At 43.4% G+C, this 14,338-nt stretch overlaps 1 protein-coding gene across 2 annotated transcripts; it reads left to right on the forward strand.

Moving 5' to 3' along the window:
• The first annotated feature begins 236 nt into the window (after window positions 1-236).
• On the forward strand, window positions 237-12,705 carry LOC131137614 (sodium- and chloride-dependent creatine transporter 1-like). Of its 2 annotated transcripts, XM_058085763.1 has the most exons (15): window positions 237-684; window positions 780-811; window positions 1,490-1,792; window positions 4,490-4,621; window positions 4,708-5,008; window positions 5,235-5,367; window positions 6,344-6,478; window positions 6,757-6,860; window positions 7,885-8,009; window positions 8,108-8,220; window positions 9,203-9,343; window positions 10,707-10,809; window positions 10,907-11,007; window positions 11,084-11,254; window positions 11,826-12,705. In XM_058085763.1, exons 2-15 carry the CDS (start codon window positions 781-783, stop codon window positions 11,952-11,954), a joined length of 2,022 nt encoding a protein of 673 aa, XP_057941746.1. In that variant the 5' UTR covers window positions 237-684; window position 780; the 3' UTR covers window positions 11,955-12,705. The 2 variants fall into 2 exon arrangements, with proteins under 2 accessions (XP_057941746.1, XP_057941745.1); XM_058085762.1 differs by having other exon boundaries at window positions 237-811.
• Window positions 12,706-14,338: the final 1,633 nt, after the last annotated feature.

A 14,338-nucleotide genomic window follows, 5' to 3' on the forward strand; every position in this document is an offset into this window, starting at 1 on the left:
GCACGTGCCGCTTCTCGCGACCCAACATGGCAACCACAGTGGATGTGCCTTTGAAAGCCTTCTAGCTCAATGACGTACGCGGTGCAACGAAGCCGTCCATCCACGGGACTCTTCAATGTAGGGGAGCGGGTTCAGATGATGATGATGATGACGACGACGATGCTGTGTGTACGTGCGCGACCCCATCAGCCAATCACAGCACTGCAGCCCCGGGAATGGGGGAGGGAGGAGGGAGCATGGGGGGGGTACAACGTCTGGAACGTCACTTGAGATTTCAGTCTGTCGCACCGCGGCATCAGCACAAGGTCCGAACCGGACTCCTGACTCGGCGTTTTGGAGCATCTCGTTTTTAAGAAAAAAAAAAACAAAAACAAACAACAAAAATAGCAACCGTCCACCTTTAGGCACCGGCTCTTTTCCGTCTAACGGTCCTCCATGAGATTCTTCAGGCTTACCTTCAAGTGCTTCGTCGACTGCTTCTGAGTCTACTGCGTCTCAAAGCGCCAGCTGACATTTTTTTTGTTCGATTTCAAAACATCTCTCGGCTGAAGCTTGAGGGGTTCCAACGTGTGGAGATAAAAAACTGAGATTTATTAATATTCTTAATTGTATTTTTGTATTTCCAAAAAAAAGGCGAAATAAACGGAGAAAATCCGAAAAGACAACCGGGGGGCACATTGCATGGTGCTGAATACATTTCCCTTTCTTGGCACGTTTACCCAACCTCGTCTAATAACCAACAGCCAGCTCGATTTTTCTCTTTCATTTTTCCCTGCCAGTATGTCACCTGAGTTGGGAGAGAGTCCTCTAGGTGAGTATGGTGCATTATTGTTATTTTTTAATGTCTATATTACCGGAATCAGTCACTTGGACTTCTTTGTGCAATGGCAGCATGAAACATGCATTACTTAATAATTATTACCCCAACACAAATTCTTTTTTTAATGGTCCTGGTTTACTGCATTTAAAAACACATTTTGGACCAAAGGTCATTGTCACTGTGTGTCCGTTTGGAGTTGTTTAGTTGCTCATCCATCATTTTACCTTGCCCACAATCGTCCCCCATACTGCTTTGAACTGGATGGAACTGCCTCACTTGGCACCCCTGCATTGATATGCCATTGCAGACACGAGGTGGCACATCCTATATTTCTCTCTTTTGCACTTGCAACCAAAACGAAGAAAACCGAGCTCGGCCAACCAGCAATAGAGGTCGATACTAGAGAGTAAGCAGTCTGCTGCTCTGTGCTGCAGCCCACTAATCATCACAATGAAAGTCGGGGGAGGGATCGCTCGATGACAACACAACTGCAACATGGTTTAGAACCGTAAGAAGAATCAGCAAGGGCAGCACATTGAAGATAGGAGTGTTTCTCCATTGCTATTGATGAGCAACACGATGTTACTTTCATTCAGTCCAAATGTGACCGAATGCCATTTTGATCTTGCTGTCATCCACTAAATATGTTCTCACCTTCTTCCCTTCCAGGTGAAATCAGCCTCCCCCAACTGGAGGCAGGAGATCTTTGTGAAGGGGAAAGTGGGGGATCAGCTCACCCTCTGGTGCCTGTCCCCGGAGCAGGCCAAGGGTGCAGTGAAGCTGGAGGAGCTGGTCCCCCACTGAGCCAGGACGGACCTGCCGCTGGGACGGGGAATGGGGTGGTTACGGTCCCGGTGGTGGAGAGAGAAACCTGGACCAGACAGATGGACTTCATCATGTCCTGTGTGGGATTCGCTGTGGGCTTGGGCAATGTGTGGCGCTTCCCTTACCTTTGCTACAAGAACGGAGGAGGTGAGCTTCACGATTGGGGAGCAAAACATGGTTCGTGTGTCAAATAGAGGGACTTTATTGTCATTTATTGTTTAACGAGCTGAAAATAACAAATTTGATAACCACATGAGGAAGAGCGGTTAGCGCGCAGGCCTCACAGCTGGGGGACCCGAGTTCAATTCCACCCTCGAGCATCTCCGTGTGGAGTTTGCATGTTCTACCCGTGCATGCATGGGTTTTCAAACATGCTAGCTTCATTGGCGACTCCAAGTTGTCCATAGGTATGAATGTGAGTGAGAATGGTTGTTTGTCTATATGTGCCCTGTGATTGGCTGCCCATCAAAGCTGGGATAGGTTCCAGCAACCCTGCGACCCTTGTGAGGATAAGCGGTAGAAAATGAATGAATGAATGAATTACTACATTAATTAAGTTAAACTATAATACCCTTAGTTTGACTGGTAACCAGTCCGGGTTTGACTAAGTCAGCTGGGGTAGGTTCCAACTCAGTAGTAAACACCTGTTATCAGGCGTTACCGATCCTTGCCAATCCCCGTCTTGCCACTAAAGTCCAGTATCCTGGTCAGAATGGAAAAGTTCAGGGCCGTGCGGAAATTGCCATGTTAGTCGACGGGGTTGTTATTGAGCCGTTTTATGATATGATAAGATAAAGAAATCGGCAGCCATGTCTGTTCTTGTCTTATGACAACAATAAATTGAAGTGAAAGTAGAGCAACATGTCATCGTGCGATACGCTGACATGCACCCCGACTGCCCATCGCTTCATTTTATTATAGTCGTTCAATAGATGCCCCGCAGTGTCACTGTCACTTTTCCCTGTGTGCTCTGCTTCTTCATTCTCCAATAGTAACCTATTGGCTTGTCTTATCCCCGCCCACTTGTCCATATTTATATGAGGTGTTTGGTTTAGAAATTAAGCTCAATGGGCGGCTGTGTGTGTGTGTGTGTGTGTGTTAGTCCAGCCCTCCCTCTCTCTTGTGTGCATGTGTCTTGTGACCCACAGCCCTGATACCCACCTTCTGGTATCGGATAACAATGGCCTGCTTCACACAGTCCACCCCCTGTACTCCTGCCCAGCACTCTAGCAGCTTTACAAAGGTGCTCTCTCTCTCCCACTCGGCCTGATAAGGTGGCATATAGATAGACATGTCACACAATAACCTGCCCTGTGTCCGTGCATCCTCCGCACAATTTGATGTGGAGGAGAGGATTTCCGATACGGACCAGGTTACCGTCATGTGTCCCCACTGTGGATCCCGATGTCTCAGGTCCGGTTATCATTAGAGTGGATCTACTTAGGATGCAGTTCACCGTAGCGTCAACCGCGTCAGCCCTCTTCTCCACTCATTCCATTCACGCCTCCCTTCTCATCTCTTGCTCTCCTCTCGCTGTCTCTCGCTCTCTCCCGCCCCTTTTCTCTGTTTGAGTCACGCTCACCAATGTTGCCTTATAAGGCTACAGCCCTCTGCTCCCAGTGAATGACATAAAGACTGATGGAGTGAATGAGGCGCAAATTGTCAATCAATAGCACCGCTCCCATGCCAGTCGCCTATTCGGGCATCGCTGTGTCATTTTTTTTTTGTCCCTACATCATCCCAATTTTTTTTTTTTCAGCATCCGTCCCCTCTGATCCATCCGTCTTTCCCCCCTCCACTTTGCTCTTAGCCAGCCTGTGCGCCGCGTCACAGGCAGTCACGTGACCACCTCAATGGCTCTAGTGGCATTTTGTCCTCCATTATGTGTCTTTCTTCCAATCAGTGGAGGATGAACAACAGCAGCCCGAGGCCAAATGTTGCCAATGAAGGAAACAACAAGTACCAGTTATCGTTATCTGGACTAATTATTAATGAATTCAAATCAATATTAAACTCAATTCAAGTTTATTATGGCAATAAAGACCTGATAAGAAGGAATGTATTATGTGGGGTGTGTCTGATACAGTACAGATACAGTATTACATAAATAGGGCAGTAAGATAATCAAATAGTACGCCTCACCTATTTAGCATGTAGGCCACAAAGTCAGGAGATCGGGAAGACCTGGGTTGCATTCAGGGTGCTCGGGCATCTCTGTGTGGCGTTTGCATGTACTCCCACTTTTGTCCCACATTCCAAAAACATGCTAGGTTAATTGGCGACTCCAAATTGTCCATAGGTATGAATGTGAGTGTGAATGGTTGTTTGTCTATATGTGCCCTGTGATTGGCTGGCCACCGGTCCAGGGTGTACCCCGCCTCTCTAATGAGGATAAGCGGCATAGAAAATGCTTTGAGTAGTAAAATGTTGTGGGAAGTAATGGTAATGGTAATGGCAATGGTAATGGCAATGGTAATGGTTTTATTTCAATTGAACATGCATCAGATTACAATTGAGTGCATCCCATAATCAGTTCCCAGTTCCACATGTCCAAAAGGAGTAGGAAGAAGCAAAGCTTATTAAATCCTACCCCTCCATCTGGTACTTTTACAATCAGTAACTGTTACATTTGTTCACTTCCTGCTTTCCATAATACAGTTTAAGGTTTTTGGGGTTTTTTTTTTGTTTGTTTGTTTTTTTTTAAATAATGTACCTCATACCGAAGTACGAGGTGATATGACCATACAATGAAGTATGAAGTATGTCCATATTTAATACTGTGTAACTTTCACTGGCGATACTATGTGTGAAAAATGTGACATGTTTTTGTGTTTCCTGTTGTAGGCGTGTTCCTTATCCCCTATTTGCTGATAGTTTTCATCGGCGGCATCCCAGTCTTTTTTCTGGAAATCGCTCTGGGACAGTTCATGAAGCAGGGAGGGGTCTCCGCCTGGAACATTGCACCTCTTTTCAAAGGTACCACCGCTGAGCGTCAGGTAATAAGAGAGCGGTATCGATCATGTGTTTATGATGTCATCTCCTCGGTCTGCTTCCTCTACCAGGCCTGGGCTTGGCGTCCATGGTGATTGTGTTTTTCTGCAACACCTACTACATCATGATTCTAGTGTGGGGTCTCTACTTTCTCTTCCACTCCTTTACCAACCCGCTGCCGTGGGCCACTTGTGGACACCCCTGGAACACGCCCAATTGCACAGAGGACTTCCGTCGCTCCTGCCACAACCACAGTGCTGCTCAGCTGTCTTCTAGTGCTCAAGACATGAACGTGACGTCGGTCAAGTTCCTCCTCAACAACAGCTGCATGGAGACTGAGGGCATGCGATCCCCGGTCATCGAGTTCTGGGAGTATGTCTCTTTTATCTGCAAGTTTTCAAAATGTCCTTCCATCATCTCAATATAGCATATTTACTTTGTTTACCAAAGCCGACATGAGTTACCTCTGACTTTATAAATGGAGAAAAATGTTTTTTAAATTCTTGTTTTTCAAAATTCGGCCTTGAATCTGTCAACATCTGATGACTTATCTTTCAAGTTTGTATTTGTTTTTGAAACATTCTGTTCTCGCTCACAGACGTAAAGTTCTCCGTCTGTCTGGTGGGCTTCATGAACCCGGTAACATCAGCTATGAGATGGTGCTCTGTCTCCTCGCCACCTGGATCATTGTTTACTTCTGCATGTGGAAGGGAGTTAAATCGACAGGCAAGGTAGGTTTTGTCTTGCTGTACAAATCTCAATGATGGGTAGAATGTTTTTTTTGGGGGGGGGTTTATATACGGAGCAGAGAGTAATTATGATGCAGTAGGCCACTCGTTTGATCCCCAATCAGCTGTGGTCTAGTGAGAGGATCAGAGTCGAGGCTGCAAACCATAAAAGCAGAGATTCTTCTACTCGGGGTGTGGTTGTTTTTCTTTAACAATGCAAATGTATAATTTCTGGTTACAAACATAAGCAGTCATTTAGATATCTTTGTAGCAATGACTGATATTTGTATCTCCAGAGTAGTTAGATTTCCAAAGCAAGCAACAAAGAGTCAAAGAACCAGTTATCCAGCTATAAGCCGATTAGCAAAGGTCCACCATGTAGATATTTGAAATTTGGAAAGAGGCCATGCTCACCTCCAGATCAAGACAAATATGTGCTTTGTCGGTACTTGACGTTGACCGTAGCTCAAAGAGTTAGTTTGGACTTTTACCGGGTAGCAGGGTGCCGCTTTGTCGTCATAATTTGTCAAAGACAACGTTTGAAAAGGTCTGCCAAAAACCCCTGCTATTGCAGGAGGTTTACAAATTGTCTGGCTTTCCATTTACAGGCTACCTTTTCTTCAAAGTTACATGACAGGGCCCATTACACATCTACACCGAGGACCTAATGGGCTTAAGACTTGAGTATTTACAAAGCAGGTAATTGCTTAATCAAAGTGATAAAAACATACTTTGGTGCAGTTGCATTTGACTATAACAAATAGACCATATTATTAATAAGCACTGACCTGTCTCATTTAGCCTGTTTAAAGTCAATACAAACACATTCTATGCACTTCATTTAATTTGAAGAGCTACAGGTTACTGTTAATTTTCACTCTTTGACACACATAAGACTTGAGCTTCACGTATCCACCATATTGACCCCAATTTGTCAGGTTTCTGTTGTTCATTTCTTGAATTTTGCTTCTTCCTGTAGGTTGTATACTTCACAGCTCTGTTCCCCTATGTGGTTCTGGTTGTTCTGTTGGCCCACGGCGTCACCCTACCCGGAGCTCTCGATGGGATTTTATACTACCTGAAACCGGATTGGTCCAAACTGGGAGAAGCGCAGGTAGCGTATGCTGTTGTTTTCAAACCAGAGGTTGTTTCACGAGTCTACATGGCAAAGAGCTAATAGAGAGAAACCGTTCGTTCGGCTTCGGAAAACCACAAAAGTGGGATGCAATGTTGACGAACGTAGAGTTTGATTCCCAACAACTAGCCAGCCCTTACAGCTTGTAGTCGGCTTTCATGCAGCTAATCCACCTGCCCTGTGAGATGTTTTCATACTACTGGTTGACATTTACATGAAATCCTGCCATTCAAAACATTGTTACTTCTTTGTGGTAGGTGTGGATTGACGCCGGCACCCAGATTTTCTTCTCCTATGCCATCGGACTGGGTGCCCTTACCGCACTGGGCAGCTACAACCGCTTCCATAACAACTGTTACCAGTGAGTCTAAACACTGTGTCAAACTGAAAAGGGCTCAACATAACTCTCAGACCTCAGGCATACAATGCATGCTATGCCCGGTGACCTTTAACCTCACTGCTGCAAATATGATGATCAGCAATAGCGATTCCAAAATAGCAGCACCTTCTCAAATGGAGAATATAAAATAGACACTAGCAGGGAAAAAGGTATGATTAATTGTCCATTTGTAACCCCAGTAACTCCATCTGGATTAAGACTCAAGCTGTTGTTGTCATCTGAGATATGTAAGCATACAGTATGTAGATCCTTATGGGAATTACCCAACGGATAACTTTAGTAACTTTAGTCCATGTCATTGCTGTAGTAAGTATAACAACCTCAGCCTTGACCTTCACTGCTTCTCAAGTGGCGGCGTCAACAAAGCTTCACTAACTAATGTTGTCTTGATGTTTCATCTCCTCGACCTCCTTGACCGCTAAGTGCGTGTGAATGATATTTTATTATCACGGCGGAGATATGGACCGCTTTGTTAACCCCAGCTTCCAACCACTTGTTTTGATTACGCACGTGCATTAGGCTTCCCGTGGGGGCTCTCTCCGACTGACACAACATGCAGCAATTTATTAATGACCATCAAGTATTAATCCCGTTCTTTTCCTGGATGTCACGGAGGGGATTTGTCTAGGCCGGTCTTGCCACAACGTTTCATCAGAGAACTCATGTACAACTTTTCTGAGTTCATATTTTCCACATTTGTACAAGCATGTGTGTTTAATCCAGCGATGGATATGTTTAGATCTAGTAAGTAGCCATTTGGTTTTTCACCCTCTCCCCCCTTCAGACCTTGGGCCAAACTCTTTGTTGCCATATTTGCTCTGTATCGCTACAAGGACAACAGCAGCTTGCGGAGATATATTTATCCCCAAGTATCCTACCAAGCCAGTTTTTCTTCTGTACTGCTTCAATGTATTAGGATTATTTTTTTTGCTTTGCTTCTCTTCCATACTTTTCATATTTTTTTCTAATATTTTCCATTTTCTAGAGATGCTTTTGTGCTGGCCCTTATTAATAGCGGAACCAGCTTCTTTGCCGGATTTGTCGTGTTCTCTGTGTTGGGCTTCATGGCTGCAGAGCAAGGTGTGGACATCAGTAAAGTAGCTGAGAGTGGTAAGTGTACAGTTTTATCACAAAGTGCGCTGAAAAATCACAACCTCGTTGAACACACCGTCCAGGAAATGAGCTTAATGCTGTTTGTTCATACGTAGGACCTGGTCTGGCCTTTATAGCATACCCAAAGGCTGTGACTCTGATGCCTCTGGCCCCCCTTTGGGCAGCGCTCTTCTTCTTTATGTTGCTCATATTGGGCCTGGATAGTCAGGTAATGTAATAATGTACTCTCGTTTGTTCAACTTTAACATCGCATTTTGCTACAGCGTATTTGTTGCATGTCTGTCGGTGCCTACATTCTATTGTTTAACAGCCTCTATTATTGTCAATGAGCTTCTGTCTTATTCACACAGAGGCTCATTCTACTCTTTGCAGTCTCACTTTCTATTTATTGCTTAGTGGCGTCTATGCAGTTTGCAGCTTTTCTTGTGATGACCGCAATGCTGTTCAATTAAATAAATCTAATGACAGTAGGCGGTCTTTTCTTTCATGTTATTTTGTAGGCTTTCTCTCTTATAAAATGATAAAACATTCTTGCAAAAAAGTAGCATATCAAATTTTCGTCAGTAATAAGCCGAACAAAATCTTAAACGTTAGCATGGTTTAGAATTTCTATAAAAACACGTGATTAGCATATGCCGATAAATGTCAGAATAGGACCCCGGCATGACAACACAGACGTGACACGAATCAGCATGTGTGTTGAGTCACGTAGCGTTGACAGCACTCATTGTCGGACACACTTTGTCAATCTTGGCACTACATTAGTCATTGAAATGTGTTCATTACACGTTTTTTGCTTGACTACCATGTTCCGGACATCAGTGAGCACTGTGGTTCTGGCCAATCAGAGCGTGAAGAGTGAATATATAATGAGCGTTTTCTTTAAACACAAATACAGACAATGACTAAATGTACTCGATTCATACTCGTATACGGCAAAACTGTATTATCCATAACGGATACCCGTTGATAACATCTCTAGTTTTTATCATGGGTTTCATTTTTGAATTATTACCCAGATGAAACCATTAATGTTAGATGCAGATCTAAAATGGGAATAAATAATGCAAACCATTTTGGAGAAGAGCCTTGAGAGGCTTGTAGGTTTCATAAATTCACTCTGACTTGTGTCCCGATGTGACTCTCATCCATTTCTCTCTCTTTCGTTTGGACTTTTTTGTCCGTTTCAGTTTGTCGGAGTAGAGGGTCTAATAACCGGAATCATGGACATGCTTCCTCACAAATCTGCCCTGGCGTCCTTGCGGCGAGAGGTGGTAGCGGCCATCTGCTGTGTCATCTGCTTCCTCATTGACATGTCCATGGTCACAGAGGTACAGTTTCCCGTTGAACCATTGTCAGTGGTCCTCAACTATTTAGAATATGTCATCGAATTGAAGAATTCATTATTAAATCTGCGAATAACAGTCTCAGGTCACCTGTTATCTGTATTCTACGTTTGGCCAATCCAGCTGACAGAAGTACTTATACTTTTCAATAAAGGGAATCTGGTATCTGGATCGGAATACAATATCAACTGTATTTCCTTTGATTTGTGCTTTCTGCCAAAACGATCCGATTTATTCCACCCACGGCCCTTCCTAACTATGACCCATATAAGGAAGTCTGCCCCTCGTCACGAAGGGGCACTTTTACCACGCCTTTTACCACAAACCGAGCGTTTAGTACTGACTTCCAAATGTACTGTATGTACCAACCCCTTAGCGCTACACCGTTTACAAAAATAAGGCGACGGAAGCAAAACAGTGAGTTTAGTTGAACTTTATTCTACTATTTAACAACAACAACACTCAGACAATACAATGAAAGCAGGTACCTTCGCCGAAGCTCCGCTCGTCAGGCGCTTACGGGGTGTTTGCTAAGTGCTATGACTTTCTTTCAGAGCCTAAGCAGTCGGAAGGCCCCAAATACTGTAGGTCTGTATTTTCTAGACCAGGGATGGGCAAACTACGGCCCGGGGGCCACATGCGGCCCACCAAGCGTTTGAATCCGGCCCGCCAGTTGCTTTCTAAGTATTTCAACTTTTAACATACAAACTGGCAACATGACTTGCAAGTCGGATGTCTTATTTAGTAAAAATAAATAAATTAAATTAAATGACATAGTTTGATGTGGTCTGATATTTAAAATGCTCCTGAAAAAATGAGAACATACACCTAATAGTACAACACTTTTACAGATAAAATTAGACAAATAATAAAATTAGACAAATAAAATTATAAGCATAAAATAGCGTGTGTGTGCATGTGTATGTGTTAAATATATGTTCTGGCCCCCCGAACAATTTTGTTAACTCAATGCGGCCCACCAGTCAAAATATTTGCCCACCCCTGTTCTAGACTATAAGTCGCTCCGGAGTATAAGTAGTACAAGGCAAAAAATGCATAATTAGGCAGAAAAAAACATACATAAGTACATTTTTTGCGGGTAGTTTATTTTACAAACTACTTGGAAGGCAAGTTCTAACAATATAATAATAGAGAATAGGCTGAATAGGTATAAGATATGCTAACATAAGAGTTATTCGGCTACACAAAAAATAAACATGAACAGAAAAGGTGTGTTTTTATTTATTTATAAGTCACAAGAACAACCAACCTATGAAAAAAAGTGTGACTTATAGTCCATCCGGAAGCAACAATGTTGAATACTGACTACTCACTCTCTTGCCGCCAGGGCGGGATGTATGTCTTCCAGTTGTTTGACTACTATTCTGCCAGCGGCATCACTCTGCTGTGGCAGGCTTTCTGGGAGTGTGTGGTGATTGCTTGGGTCTACGGTGAGATATAAGCTCTGCATTCAACCTATCTCTTCCTCAGCACCAACAACCATATTATGACATAAAACTGTACTATATAATTGTGTGCTCTTTCCAGGCGCAGACCGTTTCATGGATGATGTGTCTCGTATGATTGGCTATCAGCCCTTACCCTACATGAAGTGGTGCTGGTCCTACGTAACGCCCTTTGTCTGTGTGGTAAGCATTATTTTGTATATTCCAAAATGTCTCATGTCCGACTGTAGCAATAACTGACCTTGAAGTGTGCTTCCAGGGAGTCTTCTTATTCCATGTTGTGAACTACAAGCCCCTAACCTACAACACTGTGTACACCTACCCTTTGTGGGGTGAAGCGCTTGGGTGGGCTTTGGCACTTTCCTCCATGCTTTGTATCCCCCTTACTGTTGTCTACAAACTGCTGCGCTGCAAAGGATCACTGCGGGAGGTCAGTATGTTTGTCTGCATGTCCACACATGTTTTCTTCAATAAGAATGAATGTGTCTGAATAGATACTCTTTATGTGCTCTTTGGATCAAGCATTAGTGTGTTCAAGTCACATTCTAAGTCTAAAAATGTATTTCTGTGATAGGTTGTGATAGTGAGGGCCTTGCAGTGTTTAGATGTGTTCATAAGGTACGCTAAGCACCAGCTCGTGGGATCAGGGCGATCAGGAATCTTATGCGGCAATGTTGTATAGGTCACAGAGTTTGCAAGCGTAGCCATTAAGAGACTCATGACCACAAGCCTTTGTCAAGATTCCACTGTGAAAGGTCACGAAGCTGACAAGCTCCTGGGGAGCACCGAGAACCTCCTTCTCAGTGAATGAGTGAAATGAATTTAAAGGTGAACCAACTCCTATGTAGAAATATTGCATTAACCTTTGAAAGTGTAGGAATAATCCCCAAAACATGAACGAAAACAACGTTCAGGTAGATATTTTTGTGTTCGATTCCATACTTTGGCTTTTTTTCATTTGAATTTGATTAAAATTGCCAGCATTTTTCTCCCCGCTGCAGCGCTGGCAGCACTTAACGACACCAGTTTGGGGCCGACATCACCTGGATTATCTGGCCCCCGAGAGCGAAGCCAAACTGCTGCCCTCTGCAGGATCCAAGAATACCCATCTCTTTGAAAGCGTTATCTAATCGTTAGGAGCCGAGGTTGTCCTTTTAACATCAGTACTCTTGCACCAGTTCACCAATTGCAAAAAAAAAAAAAAAAAATACAGTTAGTCTACACTTTGCCCAAAGTCAGCTGGGATAGGCTCCAGCACACCCCCACGACCCTAGAAAATGAATGAATGGATTTACACCCCACTCTAGAACTTCAGGGGCGGGGGGAACAAGTTCTCACAAATGGACCAAACATTAGATGGAGAAAGACACATACCAACTTCTATTCTTCTCCTTCCCCGAGTGTCTCGCTTTCCCCTTCCCTGCTTCTTGTGCTGTCCTGTCTCTGCTGTGATGCAGTATGTCCGTCGTAGTTTCATTTAGGCGCTTTCTGTCCGGATTTCCCACAGCCCCCTCCGTCCCATACCGTTTGAGAACATTAACTGAAAAATATTACAATGAAACCTCATTCTGTATGTGCTGCTGCAAACCATGCTCTGAGATGCAAGTAGTAGCGTCCTCTCATTGCTTTCTGTGCAAGAATCGACATGTAAATAGAAAAAGAAGACAATTAAACTCCACTTCCAAATGTGTTGTGAACTAACCTATGTATTCAGTGTTTTAGAGGCGCTATGAGTCAGTGTTATCAATTTTCGGACTGCATCATGATCAATATTTTCACCCTAAGAGAGAAAGTTAGACTGGTATGAGCAGGAAGGAAAGGGGACTGTGTGGACAGGAATGAAAGACTCAATAAAAGACCAAAAATTAAAAAAATCCTTTGCTCTCATTATTTTCCGAGGTCAACCCTTTTATACATGATTAGTGTCGATGTCTGTGGGTTTCAGGAAGCTAAGTCGTCTACTTCTGCGTCGGTTCCATTTACATTTGTGAAATAGTTACGATTCAAAAATGCCAACATGATACTTTGTCCTTGAAATAGAAAGCAGCTCAAGATGTCAGCAGACTCCCAATGTGTGAATACTGACTATAAATACCTCCACCAATAGAGTTCAATAGCTCATGTAGTCTTTAAACATGCAATGCAAGTCTTGGCTTTAATATTTCATACAAATATACAACCATAAAGAACGGAATAATGTAATATTTACATCTTACATAATATTGAATGCCGACACTAGACTCTCACACACGGGAATCCAACGCCAATCTCGCTTTACAGTAACCTTTCACTCACTGTAGTCTCTCATACGGTCTATAAATACAGACTCCTCTAGTCCAATGATACATTCTACTCTCAGCACCCCCCCCCCCCAACACGGCTCTAGCAGAGACCTGTATAGTGTGAGAGCTTCAGTGACGTTAGACAATATCATAAAAGCCTGTTGTCAGAGCAACGGCTCGTTGTGCTCCCATGGAAGCCACCATGTCAAGGTGGTGGGTTCTGCCCGTTCAGGAGGAGGAGATAACGTGGACCAATAGTGAGCAATGGAACTCCTTCAATACAAGAGCAATGGAGAGGAGGGGGGGGGGGGATATGTTGGAAATGGCCGCCCTCTGGTGGTGATGAGAATGAAGCTGATGGATCTGAAGTCATTTTAGTCTGTCCCATGGAGACCTGTACCATGAATACCAACAATCGGTCTGGCCTTTTGGAGATCCTCACAGCTTGACACAAGAACTTGAATGCAAATATTTCTACCCAGTGGGGACCCCCGGTTGCTTCAACCTTAAATAACCTTTGTTCGAAAACATTCATGCCTTGACTTTGCTTTGTCTGGAGTACCACCAACCGACCTTGGCAGTCAGCTAGATAAGACTTTAGTTTCTCTCAAAGGCTCTGAATGTCTGGAAGAAGAAAACATGTCACATGAGTGAGGCTTGCAAAGATCACGCACATAACTTATCCTGCCACTTAATACATTTTCAAGGTCGTCAAGGCAACCGTGTGCACAAAATAATGATGTGAGTGCTAGATCTCTAGTCCTTTACATCACCGTCAATTAAAGGTGGACATTCTAACTACTTTCCATCCATTTTGGGTATTTATGAGACTAAACTTAAAAAATATCAAAATAATCATAGTAATAATAATATAATAATAGTCTTCGTCACTTTTGAATAGAGATTTCTGGCTCTTTGAGGTGAGCCGGATCTTGTGAGTCGTTCATTTCAAAGAACCGTTGAAAAAACTGGCTCATTCGGCTCATTTTTTATATTTATTACGTTTTAAGAAGCCAGCCAGGCATTAACTCGTTTTATCATGGAAATAATCACTGGTTGGAATGAATTTAGATATCCCACCAATATGAGTTTTAATTATTCTGAAATACTGATCTGGATTCATTGTAAATATTCCACAAGGTGGTGCTATAACACTCTGCTTTGACAGTGACGTCACTGTTTTGAATTACCCATTGTACAATTCTCAGCGGTAAGGTTCCCATCGTTCGTGA

The sequence above is a fragment of the Doryrhamphus excisus genome, chromosome 10, assembly GCF_030265055.1.
Source record: "Doryrhamphus excisus isolate RoL2022-K1 chromosome 10, RoL_Dexc_1.0, whole genome shotgun sequence".
NCBI classification, from domain to species: Eukaryota; Metazoa; Chordata; class Actinopteri; order Syngnathiformes; family Syngnathidae; genus Doryrhamphus; species Doryrhamphus excisus.

What these genes read in the sequence shown, in the direction of transcription:
- LOC131137614 (XM_058085762.1), top strand. Translation starts at nt 682, where the DNA reads ATGGTGCTGAATACATTTCCCTTTCTTGGCACGTTTACCCAACCTCGT. An exon ending in ACATGTCCATGGTCACAGAG is followed by an intron (nt 9,344 to 10,706) that starts GTACAGTTTCCC and finishes TCTTGCCGCCAG; the next exon opens with GGCGGGATGTATGTCTTCCA. An exon ending in TAACGCCCTTTGTCTGTGTG is followed by an intron (nt 11,008 to 11,083) that starts GTAAGCATTATT and finishes GTGTGCTTCCAG; the next exon opens with GGAGTCTTCTTATTCCATGT.